The 21,419-nt window shown below is 33.9% G+C and overlaps 1 protein-coding gene across 1 annotated transcript in view; it reads right to left on the bottom strand.

Annotated features, from left to right (window-relative positions):
- Positions 1–10,083: 10,083 nt before the first annotated feature.
- Positions 10,084–21,419, bottom strand: part of LOC148948815 (proline-rich protein PRCC-like) — a 61,565-nt gene continuing 50,229 nt past the window's right edge. Inside the window, exons 6-7 of the mRNA XM_089094097.1 lie at positions 15,646–15,858; positions 10,084–10,241 (exon numbers count right to left, since the gene is read on the bottom strand). Coding sequence (XP_088950223.1) covers positions 10,155–10,241; positions 15,646–15,858 — 300 coding nt within the window. The 3' untranslated portion in view covers positions 10,084–10,154. The remainder of the gene's footprint in view (positions 10,242–15,645; positions 15,859–21,419) is intronic.

Below are 21,419 nucleotides of genomic sequence, written 5' to 3'. Positions count from 1 at the left end.
TCTTTGCATGCTCTTACATCGGAAGCGACTTTCCCAGTGGTACTCCATAGTAGGTTATCAAGACTACCTAGTTTATTGCATGTAGTAAATCAGTAATTTTCACCCATTGGAGGGATAAACTCTGGCATCATATTTAGGAAAAAGTGAAAATGAATTATTCGAGGAAAGTGTGTACACACGATAAAGTCATCGTTGCCTTGAATGCTGACAAAGAGATATATTTGAACTATGAAATAAGTAGTAGTGGAGATCATATTGGGAATGTATGCTTACGTTGTCATGACAGTGAGGAGTTAAATTCCTTTGGAGTACCCGATAATTACCATCATGCAAATGGTGGATATGTGAAAGTATTATTTCCAGATAAGTTAGTGTCCGAACAGAATGCCAACATAAAAATAATAGTTGATGAAGAGGGGCAGCTACTAGCTAATGGTTCTGGTAACATGTTACCCGTTGATAGATCTTATCGTCATCTTTTCGGTGTCAGCATTCGAATGAAAGCAAAGGGAAACGGAAGACATGCATACTGCTGAACTAATATCGTAAATCATATCTTGTCTACGAGCCAGAACTGTTACCTCTGTAAAAAAATGTGAATTAGACAATGAAATCACTGTCAAAATTAAAAGGGCATTGAGAGACAATATCACTAATGAATATAAAGATAAATTAATGGAGAATAAAGCACAAGTGAACATTATTACTACCAATGATCATATAGTTAATGAGCCAAATAATACCAAGGATGAAACGTGTATTGAACCTGTAGGTGACACCCCAATAAAAATTGTATATGACTCGAAACGGAATAATGATTATTCTAGTGGTTATGAACTAAGAGAAGCGAGTAACTCTAATATCAAGAGAGAACATGATGATTTATTTTATGGAACAGATTCAAAATGTCCAAAGTTGCTAAATAACATTAATAATGTATAATAATATATGTAACATACTTTTATGTGAATATTCTACATGTTGTTATTTCAATAAAAATATTTTATGCATTACTTTGTTATATTTCTATTATTTTAGGATACGCTAGCATGTCAAACACTTAGAGTGTTTATTAAAAAGTTGGAGATTTTTATTTTCTTTGGAAAAAATAGAATTGAACTATAACTTTTTTCTTTCTTTGAGAAAATTCAGAAGAGAACTTGAACTTTTCTTCACTTCGTTGTGAAAACTCAGAATTGAAATGGAACCTTTTCTCTTCTCTGGGAAAACATTCAGAAGTGAACTTGAACTTTTCTTCAATTCTTCGAGAAAATACAGAATTAAAGCAGAACTTTTTCTCTTCTTGGAGGAAAAATTCAGAATCGAACTATAACTTTTTTGGAAAAACTTCTAAGGAAAAATTTAGAACTGAACTGCAACTTTTTTATTTGAAAAATTCAGAGAACTTAAACTTTTGTTCACTTCTTCAAGAAAACTCAGAACTAAAAGTGGAACTATTTATCTTCAGAATAGAGAACTTGTACTTTTCTTCACCTCTCTGAGAAAACTCAGAATTAAAGTGGAAGTTTTTCTATTGTCATGGAGAATATACAGAATTCAACTGTAACTTCTCTTCTATCTTCTACGGAGAAATTTAGAACAGAAATTTCAATTTTTTTATGAGAAAATTCAGAACTGAAGTAGAACTCTCTTCTTTGGTAAAATTCAGAACTGAACTAACTTTTTTTCTCTTCTTCAAGAAAATTCAGAATAGAACTTGAACTTTTCTTTAATTTATTGATAAAGCTGTGAATTTAAGTGGAAATCTCTATCTTCGTGGTGAATATTCACGATCAAAGTCGAACTTTTTCTACATTTAACGCAAAATTTAGAACAGAACTTTAAATTTTTTACTTCTTTGAGAAAAATCAGAACTGAAGTGGAACCTTTTTATTTTCTTTAGAAAAAATTAGAATTGATCTGTAACTTATTTTTTTTCTTTGAGAGAATTCTGAAGAGAACTTGAACTTTCATACAATTTATTGAGAATACTCAGAATTAAAGTGCAAGTTTTTATCTTCAGAAGAGAACTTGAACTTTTCTTCACTTCTTTGATAAAACTCGGAATTCAAGTGGAACTCTTTATCTTCATGACAAATAGTCAAAATCACAGTATAACTTTTTTCTATCTCTAATAGGGAATATGAAACGGAAATTTGAATTTTTTTCCCCTTTTTGGGAAAAATCCGAACTGATGTGGAAACTGATTATTTTCTCTAAAAAAAAATAAAGTTGATCTGTAACTTATTTCTCTTCATTGAGAAATTTTAGAAGAGAACCTGAACTACACTTCGTTGAGAAAACTTAGAATTAAAGTGGAACTTTTTATTTTCATGGTGAATGTTCACAATCAAATTATTACTTTTTTCTATCTACTACGGAAAACTGTAGAACAGAAATTAAAAATTTTGATGTCTTTGAAAAAATTAAGAATTGAAGTGGAACCTGTTTTATTTTCTTTGTAAAAATAGAAGTGAACTGTAAGTTTTTCCTTTTCTTTGATAAATCTTAGAATTAAAGTGGAACTCTTTATCTTCATGGTGAAATTCACAATCAGAGTATAACTTTTTTCTATCTTTTACGAGAAATTAACAACAGAACTTTTACTTTTTTCAACCTCTTTGAGAAAAATCAGAACTGGAGTAAAATACTTTTATTTTCACCGGAAAAATTAGAATTGATCCGTAGCTATTTTTTTTAGAAATTCATGAATGAAAATAGGAACCCTTTTATTTATGAAAAAATTAGAATCGGTCCTTTACTTTTTTCATTTGAAAATTATCAAAAGAGAAGAGACTTGAACTATTCTTACATTTAGTGCTAAATCTCAGATTTAAAGTGGAACTTTTTATCTTCATGGAGAATATTCACAATTATAGGATGACTTTTTTCTATCTTCAACTGAAAAATTTAGAACAGAACTTTAAATTTTATTCACCGCTGAGAAAAATCAGAGCTGAAGTGGAAGTTTTCTTTTTATTATTTCCTTTGGAAAAAATTAGAATTGAACTGTAAGTTTTTTTTTCATTGAGAAATTTTCAGAAGAGAACTTGAAGCTTTTCTTCACTTCTTTTATGTGAATATTCACAATCAAAGTATAACTTTTTTCTATCTTTTACGAGAAATTTAGAACAGAACATTAAATTTTTTTCCCTCTTTGAGAAAAATCAGAACTGAAGTGGAAACTTTTTATTTTCTCTAGAAAAAATTAGAATTGATCTGTAACTTATTTTTTTCTTTGAGAAAATTCAGAAGAGAACTTGAACTTATCTTCCCTTTATTGAGAAAACTCAGAATTAAAGTGGAGCTTTTTATCTTCAAAAGACAACTTGAACTTTTCTTCACTTCCTTGAGAAAACTCAGAATTAAAGTGGACTCTTCATCTTCATGGCGAGTATTCGCAATCATTAGTATAGCTTTTTTCTATATTTTACGAGAAATTTAGAACAGAACTTTAAATTTTTTTCACCTCTATGAGAAAATCAGAACTTAACTGGAATATTTTTATTTTCATCGGAAAAAATAGAATTCATCTGTAACTTTTTTTTGAGAAAATTCAGAAATGAAAAGAGGAACTCTTTTATTTTGAAAAAATTAGAAACTAAAACCCAACTTTATGAAAAACTAAATCAAATATTATTAATAAAATCACACGGATTTTAAACGTAGTTGTTCATATTTCTGAAAACTAAAACCTAGATTTATTAAAAAATCAAATAATACTAATAACATCCCATGTATTTTAAAAGTGGGTGTTCTTATTTCCGAAAACTAAACCCCAACTTTATTAAAAAATCAAATATTATTTATAAATCACATGTATTTTAAACGTGGGTGTCCATATTTCTGAAAAATAAATCCCAACTTTATTTTAAAAAATCAAGCATTATTAATAAAATCACACGTATTTTAAACGTAGTTGTTCATATTTCTGAAAACTAAAACATAGCTTTATTAATAAAATTAGACTTATTTTAAACGTGGATGTTCGTAGTTCCGAAAATTGAAACCCAACTTCATTTTAAAAAAATCAAATATTATAAATAGAATCGGGTGTTTTTTAAACGTGGATGTTCTTATTTCTGAAAACTAAATGTTCAGATTTATTGGAAAATCAAAAATATTATTAATAAAACCAGATGTATTTTAAACGTGGATGTTCTTATCTCTGAAAACAAAAACCCCACTTTATTAAGAAATCAAGTATTATTGTTAAGTTCATACGTATTTTAGACGTGGATGTTCTAGTATCCTAAAAATAAAACCCAAGTTTTTTAAAAAATCAAATATTAAGTAAAAAACTATACGCGTTCTGCATGTAGAACTTTGCATGTTTTAAACTGAACTCCAACTCAATTAAAAAAAACAAATGTTATAAATACTATTGGATGCTTTTAAAATATGAATTCTCTTATTTATGAAGGCTAACATCCAGCTTTACTAAAAAATATGCACAGATTTGCCTAATGATGCCTTTGATCATCCCCCACCCCCCAAAAATTATTAAAGCTAATCATGGGTTTCATCTAACATACCCTTATGAAAGGCTATGAAACCTAGCTCAGAAAAGTGCGAAATAGTAAACCAAGCATCCCAAATCATAGGTTTCAGACAACATACACCAACGAAAAGCTAGGAAATCTAGCTCAGGAAAGTGCAAAATAGCACACTAGACATCCCAAATCATAAGTTTCATGCAACACAAACCTACGAAAGGTTAAAAAACCTAGCTAAGAAAAGCCTAAAATAGTAAACCAAACATCCCATATCATAGATTTCAGACAACACACACCTAAGACAGCCTAATAAATCTTGGTAAGAAAAGTGTGAAACAGTAAATCAAGCACTCCACCTCATTAGTTTTAGACAACACACGTCTAAATACGTTTAGATATATAGCTTAAATATGAATTTTTTATACCTGAAGTATGTTTTCTGTCGTTGTAAGACATGTAAAAAAATAAGTTGAAATAAAATTATAATGTTAAAAAATAAACTTCAAAAAGTATAAAAAATGAGGGGATGGGCTCAAAAAGTTGGAGGGAGGGGGCCCCTTGGAGGTTAGGATGAGAGGGCCTTAGAGATTGAGGTCCTTTGTGGCTAGGGTCATTGGTGGTCGCGGCCCTTTATGGTTAGAATTCATAACCATCTCACTAGACCCATATTGTGTACTTGTCTATTATAGCGACCAAAGCCGAGAAGTAAAGCTATGTCAAGTCACATGTCTCAAACTGTTTCACCCCAAATAATTCCCTAAAATGTCAATTTTTTATGTTTTAAGTATATTTTATATCATTCTAAGACACGTATAAAAAGTTGAAATAAAAGTATCATGTTAAAAAAATAAACTTCGAAAAAGTATAAAAAATGGGATGGGCCCAAAAAGTTGGAGGGAGGGGGCCCCTTGGAGGTTGGGGTAGAAGGGGCCATGGAGGTTGAGGTCCTTGGTGGCTACGGTCATTGGTGGTTGTGGTCCTTGATGGTTCAAATCCATAACCATCTCATTAATCCCTTATTGTGGACTTGTTCATTCTAAGACATATAAAAAAAGTAGAAATAAAATTATCATGTTAAAAAAAACTTCAAAAAATTATATAGAAAAATAGGGGGATGGGCCAAAAATTTGGATGGAGGGGGCCCCTTGAAGGTTGGGGAGAGGGGACCTTGGAGGTTGAGGTCCTTGGTGGCTAGGATCATTGGTGGTTGCCGTCCTTGATGGTTCAAATCCATAACCGTCTCACTAATTCTACATTGTGTACTTGTTCATTTTAAAACATGTTAAAAAAGTTAAAATAAAATTATCATCGGATCATCGGTTGGGGAGAGGGGACCTTGGAGGTTGAGATCCTTGGTGGCTAGGATCATTGGTGGTTGCGGTCCTTGATGGTTCAAATCCATAACCATCTCACTAATCCCATATTGTGTACTTGTTCATTCTAAAACATGTAAAAAAAAGTTGAAATAAAATTATCAAGTTCAAAAAACATACTTCAAAAAAGTATAAAAAATGAGGGGATGGGCCCATAAAGTTGGAGGGAGGGGCCCCTTGGAGGTTGGGGACAGGGATCCTTTGGAGATTGAGGTCCTTCGTGGCCAGGGTCATTGGTGGTTGCAGTCCTTGATGGTTCAAATCCATAATCATCTCACTAATCCCATATTACTTACTTGTTAATTCTAAGACATGTAAAAAAAGTTGGAATAAAATTATCATGTTAAAAAAAATAAACTTCAAAAAAGTATTAAAAAATGGAGGGATGGGCCCAAAAACTTGGATGAAGGGAGTCCCTTGGAGGTTGGGGAGAGGAGACCTTGGAAGTTGAGGTCCTTGGTGGCTGTGGTCACTAGTGGTTGCGGTCTTCGATGGTTCAAATCCATAACCATCTCATTAATCCCATATCGTGTACTAGTCTATTATAGCGACCACAGCCGAGAATTCAAGCTATGTCAAGTCACATGTCTCAAACTGCTTCACCCCAACTAATTACCTAAAATGTCAATTAACCTCTGACGTTCCTTTGTTCTGGCAACTGTGCACAGATACATTTTAAATCTCTATGAAGCTTATTGATTTTTCTATCATGAATTCTTACACAATCGAAGCTCTATAAGTTCAACGTAATTTATGTCTGTATCAATTACACATCATCCTGCCTGGAAATTAATGATAATATGTTATCAAGGAATGTTCACGGGGTGAAATTGCGTCTTCCTTATATTAGTTGCGTCACTCCCGTTAGTATTCCTAGCTCTGTGATTGGCTTAGATAAAGGCATATGATCTTGTTATCCTCGTTGTATTCAATGAGCATGTTGCGTCACTCCCGTTAGTATTCAATGCCCATATATGGAGTCCCGTCTGGACTGGCACTCCTTTCTCTACTGTCCTGAGGATACATAGGGTTTTTATAGAAAGTGTGGTCATAATAAACTTCGAAGGTGGCTCATAGGATTGGTAATAATACGCTCTAGTGCTCTTTTTAAGAGTCAAAGTGATCAGAGGGCAGCTACCCTCTCACCCCTACACACAGGTCATATTGTCCCAAAATGCGTCTAATAGAAATTTTGAGATAGCCATTCTATTCAAAATAGTCTAAATATTATATAACTTCAAAAAATATTATATAACTTCAAAAAAAGTTGTTTAACTTAAGAAAAGGCTCAGTCTTTTTCCCTGAAAAAGACTGTGTCAACATAAAATGAACAGAAATTAGTCAGAAAAACTTTTTGCACAAAATAATTTTTTTAAAAAAAGTAAAGAACTCCATTAAACCAAAAATAAACAAAAATAGAATCAAATAATTTACCAAGCTTACAACTGCCACAACTGAGCATCAATATACACAGATATTTTTATACATAGATATGGCTGGAACTTAAAAAAAGAGCGGTATTGATTTCTTTAATTGGGCGGTGATTTTTTTCTTAACTGGACGGTAAAAAATGGGCGGTGTTGATTACTTTTAATTATGTTTGGACTTGTCGGAGATATTTTTCGGTAGTTCATGCTTTTTACTGGGTCATTTTTCTGATTTTTGATCAGAATTCTGACTTTGTCATTTTCTGACTTTGGCTGCACAACGAGCACTTGTCTACGTTCTTCCTTGGACTTTCCCTTGGTCATTTTGACTTTAGTGGCATTGTTTTCGGGAACAGCCAAAAAACTCTGACAACACTGCCATACGAAAAGATTATCTTGGCCAACCTCTATTCTCCTGGGTCACCAGCAAGACTTTGAGAAACAGTAAAGAGAGGAGAATTAATTCCAACTCTCAAATAGCAGTTCAAAACCTAGACGTATTTAACCAAAACTTTAATATAGAAAATTATGCTTATTTTGGGCCAATTCAAGTTTTTTCAAGTCCTTTTCAAGGACTGTAAGTCTCCTTTATAGGATTTTAAGCCATGATGATTGAAATACAGAATGGCATGGATTGAAATCCATGAAGTGTATTGACAGTTTAATATATATACTAACATTCATTCCTGACAATCCTACTAATCCTGCATTTAATAAAGTTAAAAAACAGAAATAATTTAAAATGTGTTTTGTTTCAGTAAAGTGCAAATTATGCTGTTGTCTTTAGAAGGTACGCGGAAAGACAGCCCAACTCATGTTAATTTTTGCTTGTTTTGAGTTTCACTCGGTTATTTATTATAGGCTAATTTCTGTTCATTTCTGGTTTAATTTATTTATTGAAGGTAATTTATGGCAGTTTTACACTTGAAAAATTATTTGACTATTTCTGAGTATTTTTGGGTAAGAAGTTTTTAAAACTTAATTTCTGTTCGTTTTTAATTGACATTGTCTTTTTCATTGGTAAAGGAAAAAATATTATAAATCTTTTCGGCTTTTCTCTTTAAGAGCCTGAATTTTAGCCAACTACTTATATGTTGGACAAAATTTTACTAAATTTTTAATGATACATGCCCTATTGAAAATCCGACCACAAATAGTAGCTTTTGTTTTATTTGTACACCTCCTCAAATTTGACTGACAAATAAAACATCATACCCTATTCTGGTCCTCATACATTGTACCTGTACCCCTGCTATTTTGACAACCTGGATGCGCTTCTACCCTTTTGATTTAGTTCAATAGTAAGAGCAGAAGTAGTAATATGACGAATAAGATCGAAGGCTTCTATTTTAACCCAAACTTTTTTGTTCTAAAAATCTACAGAACTCTCCCTTGGCACTAAAACTATTTATTAGTAATAGTGGTAGACAAGAGCATTTATCAATTTTTGTTCCTCTATGAAATTTGTAACTTCTAAACTAATGACTATTTAATTACTGCATCCGCTCAATCAAGACTCTTTTATTATAAATTCTAATAAACAGCCTCGGGCTTTTATAATCGCGATTATACAGTAAATTATTACCATAATTGGTAATTTATAATTGGTTAAAAGTTTAAAAGATCCTAAGCCGATGACAGAAAACACAAAAAATATAAATACGGCAAACGGGTCTATGCCCAGTAAATGAAAACAAAGAAAAAACAAAAACGAATATTTAGCCCGTATCTAAACGGGTGAAATATATTTTTGTTTTTTCTTCGTTTTCATATACTGGCCATAGACCTGTTTGTCGCATTTATATTTTTTGTGTTTTCTGGTTAAAACTTTTTCAGTAGTCGGTGGAAAAATAGCTCTTTGCCCTTTTTAGTAATTATTGAAGGCTACATAGTTGAAATTAAGCAATAATCTAAGTCAAAAAGGCAGAAGTCTGAAGCTAAAGATAATTAGAGAGTTCCAAACCCTTACTATAGCTTGGATCCTGTCTTTCTTTCTATTTCTATCCCATTCTAGGTAGGCTACTGGAGTTAACTACAGCCTGTCATGATTACCATAATCGGTAATTTATAATTGGTTAAAAGTTATTCAGTAGTCGGTGGAAAAATAGCTCTGTCTTTTTTCGTAACGCTCCTTATTTTTAGGGAAAATCCTTAAGAATTTATAATATTTTAACCAATAGAATGCTTTGGTGATAAAACCTAAAAGAAACATTCATCAAATCGAATACAATTTGATTTGGCCTGAAAATAAATTACATTACTCAACCTGATCGTCTTTGTCACTCCTTTATTTAGTGTTTTCAGCAACATTCCTAGCTCCAGCTCGTAGTTGAAGCTCCTAGCGAGCAACGGGTCAATAAAAAATAATTTTCCTAAACGACACGACACTCTAAAATTCATCATTTTATATGCTTGAAAGGATGAGCCCCCCCCCAAAAAAAAAAAAACATAAAGCGTTCTACACAGCCATAAATAACTAACTCTTAGGGTTTTTTTGGGATGTGATTGAACTTAAAATTAAGATTCCTTCACCACCATAAGAATACAAACCTGGTGAACATGAGAACCCAAGATATGTAACGATCACAAACTGAGCGAGGTGGGATAGGTGATTAGAATCTTCAACCATATAGATCGGCTTGAATCATGACCAATTGGTTCCTCATATCCTCTTTGAGAGCAAAAAAAATAAGATGTTAACAGCTTGACCACTATAATACATCTGAGTTACGCAGCTGATATCACCCTGTCTAAAAATTTAGAACACAAATATAGATTAGAAAAATATTGGGTACAAAATTCTAAAGTTCGTTTTAATAGAAACAAATTATTTACAATAAGTAAAAAGTCCAACCACCTTAAAAGCCATACTTGGACTGAGTTTGACGCTTCGTTTGTCGATTACTAGCCCATTGATTTTTCAGCTCCACTTCTCTAGCTTTTGCCTGGAAACCAAATTTACTCTTAATACAGACACAAAATACAAATTCTCGAGACATATGTCAAGGTTTCATTAACGGCCCATAAAATAAACGTCTGCCAAAGACTTCTTTAGTCTTCGTAAGTTTGACCAAGACTTCGGCCCAATCTTTGGTTTGAAAGTTCTCAACATCACAGAAAAAGGCGAAAAGTCCATTTTATTTAGAACTATAATACAGGCATCATGTGTAGAGTTTAGATATGAAATAATCGATAATTTTCAGGAAAACATAAAAACTGATTTTGGCAAGATATCTGTTGGTCACTTTATAAATAACACATAATCAAACCGACTTTAATAGGCTCATTCATAAAACAGACGACTCACAGTGAATATGACGCTGTACGTACAAATTCCCCCAGATATTAACAGACACGATTTTCTTTTTTTTTAATAGCAATCTTTTTTAGATTTTTGCGGGCTATATCATTCAATAGAGCTAAGAAAATTAATTTCACAAAATTGTTTACAGTGGGTACTTGTATGATATACCACTACCACTCAAGAAGTGAAGTTAGGTATAAATTCGATAGTAATAGTCACCGAAGAGTATGACATGCGACAATCACAATAATAATCTCTTTTTTAGACAACAAACTTGGGCTATATATTTGCACATTAGGGGCGGGGGTAAGGTACAGCGGGTCTGCATGCAAAATGTGTTGGCTACAATTATTCTGCATATTAGGAAGAAAGAATTGTTTTCTGACTTCACACTGTCCAAGTACTTTACCCTAATGTGCAAATATATGGCCCAAACTATATATTCCATCTATTCAGTCACTTCTCTTTGTCTTTTCTCGCGCTAAGGTGAAAGAAACTAGCAAAAGAAACTGTTTACAGGGCGTCAATGCATGAACAACTTTAGCGGTAGGGGGTGTTTCATACAAGTACGAATTCGATAAAAAAAAAGTCACGGAAGAGTTTGACACGCGACAATCACAATAACAATCTCTTTTTTTAGTCAATAAATAAATATTTCTTATACAACTTGAGCGGTGGTGGGTATATCATAAATGTACCAATTCACTAAAAAAATCACAGAAGAGTTGGACATGCGACAATCACAATAACAATTTTTTTTTAGTCAATAAATAAACATTTCTTTTTACATTTTTATCGTTTTTTAGTATCATTTAATTTTAACTGTTGATTTTTCGAATTCGATATACAGTTTTGTCTAGCTTATTTCAATACTCCAACAATTAAAAAGGTTTACAACGTTTCTATCATTCTAGTCGTGACCAGTCAGCCTTTCTATTATTCTCTGATCAAAGGGAAATTATCTGTATAGTTAAGAATTAAATTATCTTACAGATTATTGCGGGTTAATAAAACGACTTGACTTTATGAGGAATATTACTGTCAATAATAACAGATGGCAATATTGTTCGCATGCTTTAGATACCAGTTTCAACAAATATTAGGTCTTTGTAGAATCAACATGTAAAGAAAAAGAAAAAAGGCATGGATATTGTGTATCTCATGCCAGTTTTATAACTGTGGTCATTATTATCTTAGAGCGTCAGTTCCCAATTCTCAGAATCGCGATCGCCTAGGTTCACAGTCTGTTAGAGAAAATCAAACGCTTATGTACGACATGCCCTTTTGTTTCACAAACACTTAAATCAAATGCACATTCACATGTAAATACAACAGCGTAGAAAAAGATCAATAATGCATCTATATTTAACTGATGGAACAATAACCTAATACTTTTTCAGTAATAAGATCGAACCATTACTCTTTCAACACCCCTGTTAATTGCTTAATCTAAAGGGACTGTTCAAAAATCACTCAGGGGCTAAACTGACCCCTTTATTTATGAGCTCTCATGGAAAGCATACTCTGACTAAGCTTGATGCTCATAGTGCTAATGCTTCTACACCTTATTAACTACATCCCCTAATGCTCAAAATAGGGAAAAAGGCAACATGGCGGAAGGGCCGTTTACGTCAGGAGTTATATGGATAGTAAGGTGAGGAGTGACAAGCAGGTTAATAAATAAATGGTGTTTAAAAGTTGGGTATTAGAACTATGTAAATCGGGACAGAAAATTTTCGGTGCTTATGATTTATCGCTCACCTTCTGGTTCTACCGAGGAGTTTCTGGAGCTATTACAAAAGCAGTTGAATGAGCTTGATGAGATTAATATGTTGTTGTTCGTGTGTGGGGACTTTAGTCTGGACCTTAACAAACCGAATACAGATCCTAAAAGTCGCGAGTTTATTAATTTGATGTTCTGTTATGGTGTGTCTGGTGAAAAATTTTATTGGGGTACCTGCTAACCCCGACTCGTTATTTGACAGTATTTTTTTGTAATATTAAGAATGATTTAGCTTCAGTTGTGATTAATGATGCCTCTGATCATTTTGGAGTTTTGCTACCAGAGACTACAACTTCTAGAACACAAACAAATCGCCTGAAGATTGATGAAAGGCTCTAGTCCATTTAAAAACGAATTAGAAAGGTCTAGGTTTGATCTTTTTGACGATAATGGGCTTGATTGAATTGAAGTTCTGTTTAAGGTTATTATAAAAGGAATGGAATATTAGAGACCAGTTGTAAAATGTCCAACCAGGCAACATACCATTTAAACCTTGGATTTCTAAGGGATTAATGGCTGCAATAATGAAAAGGAGATGACTTTTTAAATATTCCGGTACATCACCGCATCCTGAAGAGAGGCACAGAAAACAACAACGAAAAGTTAGTCTGAAAGGCAAATAAAGGCTATTTTAGAGAAGATAAAAAACGGTAGTAAATGATGCCCTGGAAACTCGTTAGAAAGTGGCTTCATTTTGCCTTTGAAAGCCTTTGACTAAAGTAAAAGTGGTATTTTGCTTGCAAAACTTGATAATTATTGATTCCGAGGGGCTTTGTTAGACGTTTTACGACTTTTCCTTTGGTAGTCGTTCCTTATATGTGAGTGTTGGTGGTGCCATATCGGGCATGGCGGTTTTGGCTTCTCTTGCGCCCGGGGCAAAATCTTGATTTGTGTTCTTCCCCTGTCTATTAAAACGTTTCAGACAAAATTAATCTCAAGGGATTGCTTCTAATTCTTCGCGTTCTATGCTCATTACCGCTAAATAATTTAATCGCTCCTGGCCTATAGTCGATCTGAGGTACGTTAACACTAATTTAAGTTTACTAAACGACCGCTTAATGGCCACCGACACTGTCATCACTAATAATATTTTATAGGCATCTCTTACGTTTGCAAAGACCCCTTCATCTCCGTATTGCATAACTAATTCTAACACATTCATAGGTTTCATTAAGGAAATGTGTCGGTGTTAATATCGGCGTTCGTATATCTTGGTGTTAGCGGAACAACTGAATGGGATCTAAATCATCGCAATATTCTACTTTTATTGCTACTTAATTTTATTTTCAAGAACTGGTGATGAAGATGTGAAAAAAAAAAATTTCGGACTCAATTTGCTTATACTTACTGCCAACTGTGCCCTCTATTTTAATAAAATAAAATTTCAAAAATTACAAAATGATTAGAACCATTAAATTATTTATTTGAGATTTTGCGTCTATAAAATTGCTGCACCTGAGACGAATACCCCCTCTGTCCCTCCCCTCCTGAAACCATTTCTGGGTATCGGATCTAAAAAAAGTTGAAAATGGTGATCCATAAGGGTCTTTGCTGAGACCAACAATTTTTTCAATATCTATCAATTACCTTTTTGGATCTAATGAGGGATTGTCCTGTGACCTCACTTTTCCTGTCAGTACATTTTTAAAGGTAATTATTGCACTGTTTACGGATCATGTACATTTTACAGTGGCAGCAAAGACAAAACGGCGATTAATGGAGAAGCATATTACTGGTAAAACTGAAATTGAGAAATAGACAAGAGCTAACAAAGTGAGGTTGAATACCGCAACATCACAATTTCTAGTTTAAGGAAGAAGCCCTAATTACTATGGATTAATGAACTAAGACTTGGTGATACTTCAATTGAACAACTAAACAGTATTAAATATCTTGCTGTCCTAATATAGGAACGCCTAAGTTACAAGCCTGCCATGGAGGTGTTATGCAGTAAAGTTGCATGGAATGTTGGAACTGTGAGAAAGTTATAGAAATTTTTCCCCATTCATGTAACAAGGTCTCTTTATTTCTCTATGGTTCACCCTTATCTCCTGTACTGTAATATTGTCGGGTCAAGTAATTTTCCAACTCATTTACTTCTTTGTCGTGCGATCAAAAACTCAGCCATCAAAATGCTTTCTGGTGATCAAAAAGGCACATCACTGAGACTGAAATATGTTGAACGGCATATTCTTCTTTTACGTAAAGTATCGTGTAGTGTTGGGCGATATTGAATATCGATATTGATATATTGCTTTTGTGAGAAATACATCTATATCTGTACCGATATATCTCTCCAAATATCGAAACAGTAAATATCTATATCGAAAACGATATTTTTTCGACTGTTTCTGGTATCTACCGGTGAACGTCCAGCAGAAGAAATCTAACATAAAAATTGTTTTGCAAATAGCCGAAAAGAAGAATAATCTATTCAATATACTGACTCGTATATGCTGATACACAGTATACACAGCTGTATCCATAAGTTGGCATGGCCTGTTCTCAAAGTTCGTTCAATGAGGGTGGACTCTAAAATTTTGCTGAGAACCTTCGAAAGCCTTGGCTAGATAAAATACCTTCTAGGCTTATGTCAGCTCAGTGAGGCCGAACCACGTTATTTTCATTTTTCTTTTTTAACTTCTTATTCTTCTTATTTATTTTATTAGTTGTTAGTAGTATAATTATCAGGTTTTTTTTTAAACGGTGTTTAGCCTAAACAAGTTTGCTTCTGGCAGTTGATGTATTTGTTGCTTTACGTATATTAAACCCTTTTTATTTTTTATTTATTGAATGTCTCAAATGCCATAAGATTTGACGTTAAACAGTCCTCTATACTGATGGTGAAATGTTCAAAACGTCGTCCAAAACCCGTTTTTCCACCTTCCAAAAGACTATCGTTTGAAAATGTGAGACCTTCGAAAAATTATATGCAACATTATTCAAGAGCTGAAATATCGGCAATTTCATAACTCGTGAAGAAGCTGCGAAGTAACAACACATACCTAGACACCTTATGATACTATACCCCGCCCCCTGCAAAATGCTTTTTCAAACCACTTCCATGTTTCTTTTCTTTCGGTGCAGAAAAGATATTATATACAGAGATCAGAAGAGAAAAGAACAAGAGAGTACCCAATTAATACATGAGAAGTTAAATTGTAACACTAAAAAATTTCACGCGGAATCTAAATCATCCTAGGTTTCTCAAAGTAATTTCAGCACAATTACAGTCTAGGTAATACAAAGTACTTGTGCATACCTGATGAACAAGATATGTCATTTGATGTTTTCTTCTAGAAGCAGCATCTGGGCCATCTCTTTTGCTTGCACTGTATCCACCAGGAATGGAAGCTTTTTCAACAGATACTTGCTTTAACCATTCGTTTGGATCTGACCGTATAGATGCTTCAGATATATCTCGAATTTGGATTGATTCATTAAATCTTGCCCTTTTACCCTGCAGCTGCATGAGCTGAAAAGAAGAAGATGAATTGGTAATATAAATGAAACAGAAATAATCAACAAGAGCAACCTTATAAGAAAATTAAAATATATTTTCTTGTGAATTATTATCGCTTCTAATCAGCAGTTGTACCAAACCAATCCTGCTCAAGTCATCCTCAGGGCTATACTGTGGTGTTTCTCCTCCCCAGAGTATAGCGAAGATGGTTTTATATCACTATATTTTCCATTCTTGTTTTAGTTTTTTTTTTTTTTTAAAGCTTTTTCCAATAGTCAATGTATATAATTCCTCCAAAAAAAAAGTCCCCCCAGATCCCAAATAAAATTCCAGTGAAATTGCCATAGTGAAGGACACCTATCTTGGCTAGTCAAGCACATTATCTCAAAGTTCAAATGATAGCTCCGATTCGAAGAATAGGACAATGATAAGTGTAGGGGCTAATGTAACAATAAATGATGATAATGGGTTTCAAGAGGTCCTCTCTAGAAGCTCTAAAAAAAGGAAAAAAATCTCCCCAATCAAAAGCATTTCCCCTCTCCCTGCCCAAGATCCTCCCTCCAAAAACTTAGGAATTTACCTTAAAATTACTCCTACTACCCCCTTTGAAATAAAAATGATCACTGCAATAAGAGTTTCCCTTCTGAATACCCCAATTATTGCATCTAATTGGAACCCAAAACAATCACCAACAAAAATAGTAGTTTATAATGTTCCCCCAGAGATATCCACTCACGAGTTAAAAGAAGGCCTCTCAGATAGGGCTGGAAACACAATCCCAGTTGAGGATGTTACCCAACTTGGCAAACCTAACTCTAATGGCCTAAAAACTAGTAGATCCTTCTTATTCACACTTAAGGAAAAAATTAATATCCCAGAAAAATTATTCCTATTTGGGCAAATCAAACCACACAAGGAATACAAACCTAAGCCTATCCAGTGTTAGAAGTGTCACAAACTGGGATACACGACAAACAAATGCAATGAAATTCTCCGAGAGTTTAGTGAATGTAAAGTTTCCCATCCTAAAGAGCTGACAACTTGCAACAACACTCAGCCTACATGCATCAATTGCAAAGGCCCACATAAATCTATAAATAAATCATTATTTACTGCATACAAGAAAATAGCTCTAACACTCCAAATATCAAAAGAAAAGGCCATCCTATACATCTTTGCAGCAATGAAAGCAAATACTACTCAACATTACCAAATAATGCCTGTAATGAAACGAACGGAAACCCCCACGTCACGCGCCCCCAATGTATCAAGCAGCCCATATCACACACCATCTTCTAAGCCCCCTAGCTCACATCCCTATCAGAAGGAATCACCAAGTCAACAAGCCTCTTTGTCCGGTGAGATGAGGTCAGCCTGGCCCCCCCTCCCAAGAAGAAACAAACCAGAAACACTACCAGGAATCAATCCCCGAACCGACAAACAGGATGCACAACCAATAATGCAATCCCCAAATATATGCTTATTCATTCTAAACTGTAATGCAGTTCAGGCCATGAGCATACATCAACTACAGAAAACAAAAATCATTGCAGAATTGGCAAAAATATACATCCCAGATGATATGCTAATTCAAGCAAAAAAAGATCTTGCTTTACTTTTAACAAAGCTGAACATTGATACACAGTCATATGAAGAATAAATCAACAACACAACATATATCAATACTCCAATGGAATGTAAGATCACTCACAGAAAATAAGCTAAATGAACTAACATCTTTTATGAACAATAATTCCATTAATAGTGCTCGTGTCCAGGAAACAAATTTAACCCAAACTCGGAACATTAAGTTTCCGGAATATGTTATCCTAAAAAAGGATAGCTTTTCTAAGAGAAAAGATGGCAGGGTAGCTTTATTATTGAGAAATAACATAACTACCTGTTGTATCAAATTTTCAGATTTTGCACCTAATTTGGACGCAGTTGGTATCAGTGTTTGGCTGAATAATTTAAAAACATATATAATAAGCTTTTATAACCCTAATGGCCAAACTACAGATGTCAAGGATTTCTTTAATTATATAAATAATTCTAATAGGTTAAAAAAATCATTATTTGTGGAGATTTCAATGCCCACAGCCTTTTGTGGGGAAATAAACCAGCAAATAAAGTTGGTAAATTCAACATAAAGCTCCAAATATATCAACACTAAAGCAAATTGGTCTATGTTCCAAAATAAGCTAAATGATGAAATTACAAGTTTCACCCAAAGTTCATGCATTTCTAACACAACAGTTGACGCACATGCTGAAGCCTTGACATCTTTACTAATAAATACAGCTAATCATGCTATCCCCAGGACAACACCTAAGAGAACATTCCCTAAACAAATTCCTAAAGCATGGTGGACAAATGAGTGCCTAAATAAATGGAGGATAAAAAAGGCAGCTAGGACAGAATTCATAAAAAAAACCATCACCTACTACATATTTAAAAAAATTACAAGCAGAATCTAATCTAAAAAGGGCTATAATAGATGCTAAATATAAATACTGGAATAATTTTGCAAATAATCTCTCCAGAGAAACACATTAGCCAATTATACATAAAGTCATAAGCCACATCTGTGGGAAAAAGACTTCCCCCAACCCACTCCTGTATGAGCTTATACATAATAATACCCATTATGACAATGATACTGAAAAAGCTAACCTATTTGCAACTCTTTTTGTTAATAAGCTAACATCAAATAATCAAAGCAAACTGTCCCCAATTCCTATGAACCCAAGTTACCAACCACGCCCAGGATCCGAGTACATAACTAATCTATTTTCAATCCAGGAATTGAATAATGCAATACATCATATTAGGACCAAAACTAGCGGTAGCTATGACAATATACACCCTACGTGGATAAAGAATCTCACACCTTCATACAAACATGAACTGCTAAATTGTTATAATCACGCTTGGGCATCTTCTAGGTTCCCCAATATATGGAAATGTTCGTCCCTCCTACCAATCCTAAAGAAAAATAAACCAAAAGATAACCCTGAGTCTTATAGGCCCATAATGATTACTCCTGTGATGGGGAAAATAATGGAGAAAATGATCTATCACAGACTCCTCTGGTTTGTTGAAAAAATTAATATGATCCCTCACACTCAAACTGGATTCAGGAAACACCACTCCTCAACAGATGCTTTCATTTTGCTAACAAATGCAATAAATGAATCTTTCTCAAAAAATAATGTCCTAGTTGCAGCTTTCCTAGATTTTGAAGGGGCATATGACAATGTGAACCACCAAATCCTTTTAAACAAACTCGCAAACCTTGGAGTACCCCCTAAGCTAGTATCTTTTATTAAATCCTTCATAGAAGTGCGAAGTTTCATCGTTTATGTTGGTTCAGCCTCTTCAACCCAAAAGACAATAACCAAAGGTCTACCTCAGAGAGCAGTCCTCAGTTGCCTCCTATTTGCCCTATATCTCTGGGACATGAACCTACCCCACACAAATCTACAATATGCTGATGATCTGGTGCTATGGTCATCTGGCAACACCTTTGAGATAGCACAGTCCAATCTGCAAAAGTCACTTTTCCAGTTTGAAAAATTCTCTCAACATTCAGATTTACCCATTGCACCCACCAAGTCAAAAATAATCCAATTTCACCGGAAGCGAAACCATGTTAATGCAAAACTAACTCTAAATAAAACAACTATTCCAGAAGATAACCATATCAATTACCTAGGTCTCATGCTTGACCAAAAACTTAATTTCCACCTCCACATTTCAAACACAATAAAAAAATGCTATAGAAAAACAATTTTACTAAAAAGACTTCTTTCCACACTCTGGGGATGTAAGGAGAAACCCTTATTTCAGTTTTATAAATCACATATAAGACCCCATATTGACTATGGGCTCATTGTCTATGGTGCATGTGCAAAGACCCAGATGCAAAAAATTAAAACAACACAAAATGATATAATACGTCTCATATTTGCTCTTAGGAAACCCACAAGCACCAAGTTTCTGCTTATGGAGAGTGGATTAACAACAATAAGGGAGAGACGTAGGTTTCTCTTGATAAAACATCTTACAAAAATTGAATCAAATAGCTCACACACATTACATAATTGGTTAAGAAATCCAGCCATGTATAGAAGCATTGCAGATGAGTATGCCAATATTCAGAAGAAGTTCCCCATACCAGAAAAGCATATTGCACCCATTGTACCCTGATCCCCCCCTGGAATTGGTCAAGTCTCATAATAAATAATAAATTCTCCAAGAGGAATACAGATTTAACCCCCCTTTTTTTTGTCCCGAAAAAAATTTCAGAAATTAATACAATTACCTATAAAAATCACTTCCAAATATTTGTTGATGGGTCAAAAATGAATGAAAAGGTTGCAAGTGGTGTTTTCCTTCCTCACCTGAAAGTTGCAATGGGCGAGAGATTATATAATAATTTATCTATAATGTCTGCTGAGTTAAATGCCATAATAATGGCATTAGAACACCTTAAGGAAAACCAACCTTTGATTGCAAATTCAAATAATACTATCATATATTCCGACTCTCTATCAAGCCTTGAGTTGCTGGCCTCAGCTCCTCAATATAAGTTGGACATTGACACTTATCATTGTCTGAGTATTATTGATAATCTTGCTTCAAGTGGCATAAAAACTTATTTTCAGTACATTCCTAGCCACTCTGGCATAAGTGGTAATCATCAGGTTGATGAAATAGCAAAAAATGCTCTAAATATTGACCAGCCAAGTGGGAGACCAATCCCAATTAGAGATATTTACCGATGGAGGCTATCAGATATTAATTATAATAAGAATAATCCTATCCTTTCCCCCTTTCCCAATAAGTATCTTTCTAAAATTTATCATAGAATTCGTTCTGGAACAAATGGACTAAATTTCCTTGCTTTCTCATATAAGCTTTCTAATTCAAGTGGTTCAATTCCCCTGTCCCCTCTTTGCAGGCATTGTAATATGAATAATGAAACAATTGACCATTGCCTATTTGAATGTAATATGCTGATGTTTGCACAACATACCTTGCTTTGTAAACTGTTAAAATGCTTCAAACACCACAAAATCTCACTATCAGCCAAGAGCCAAGCCAACTATACCTGCACACAGAGCACAGAAATCGATATCTATCATCTTATATTTGAACTCCTTGAGTTAAAAGATCTACTGAAAGATATCTGAGAATATCTAATAAATAACAGACAACCAAGACAGTAGCTCTGTAGCCCACAGAGTGAAGCAAAAAGAAGAGGGCTAAATAGTACCAACTGAATAGCCCGCCTGCTGTGAATTAGAAGAAGAATAATTGTTTTCCATTAGAATTGTGATTAACGGTTACTAATTAACTAATAAAACTAGTAAACTAATAAAATGAATAAAAACGTAGGATGTTGAGAGCAAGCAAGGCAAGGTTCACATGCTTTGTTTCTTAGCAAAGAAAAAGAAAGGGAGACTGACAATATATTAAGAAACGGGAGTAAAAATGAGGGAGATAGAGAGAGAGAGGAAAGAGGAGAGAGAGAGAGAGAGAGAGAGAGAGAGAGAGAGAGAGAGAGAGAG

This window comes from Artemia sp. Qi Xiang Cuo, chromosome 9, assembly GCF_049724085.1.
Source record: "Artemia sp. Qi Xiang Cuo chromosome 9, ASM4972408v1, whole genome shotgun sequence".
Taxonomy (NCBI): Eukaryota; Metazoa; Arthropoda; class Branchiopoda; order Anostraca; family Artemiidae; genus Artemia; species Artemia sp. Qi Xiang Cuo.
Note: the sequence above shows the minus strand (reverse complement) of the source record. Positions and strands in the feature narration are given on the sequence as shown.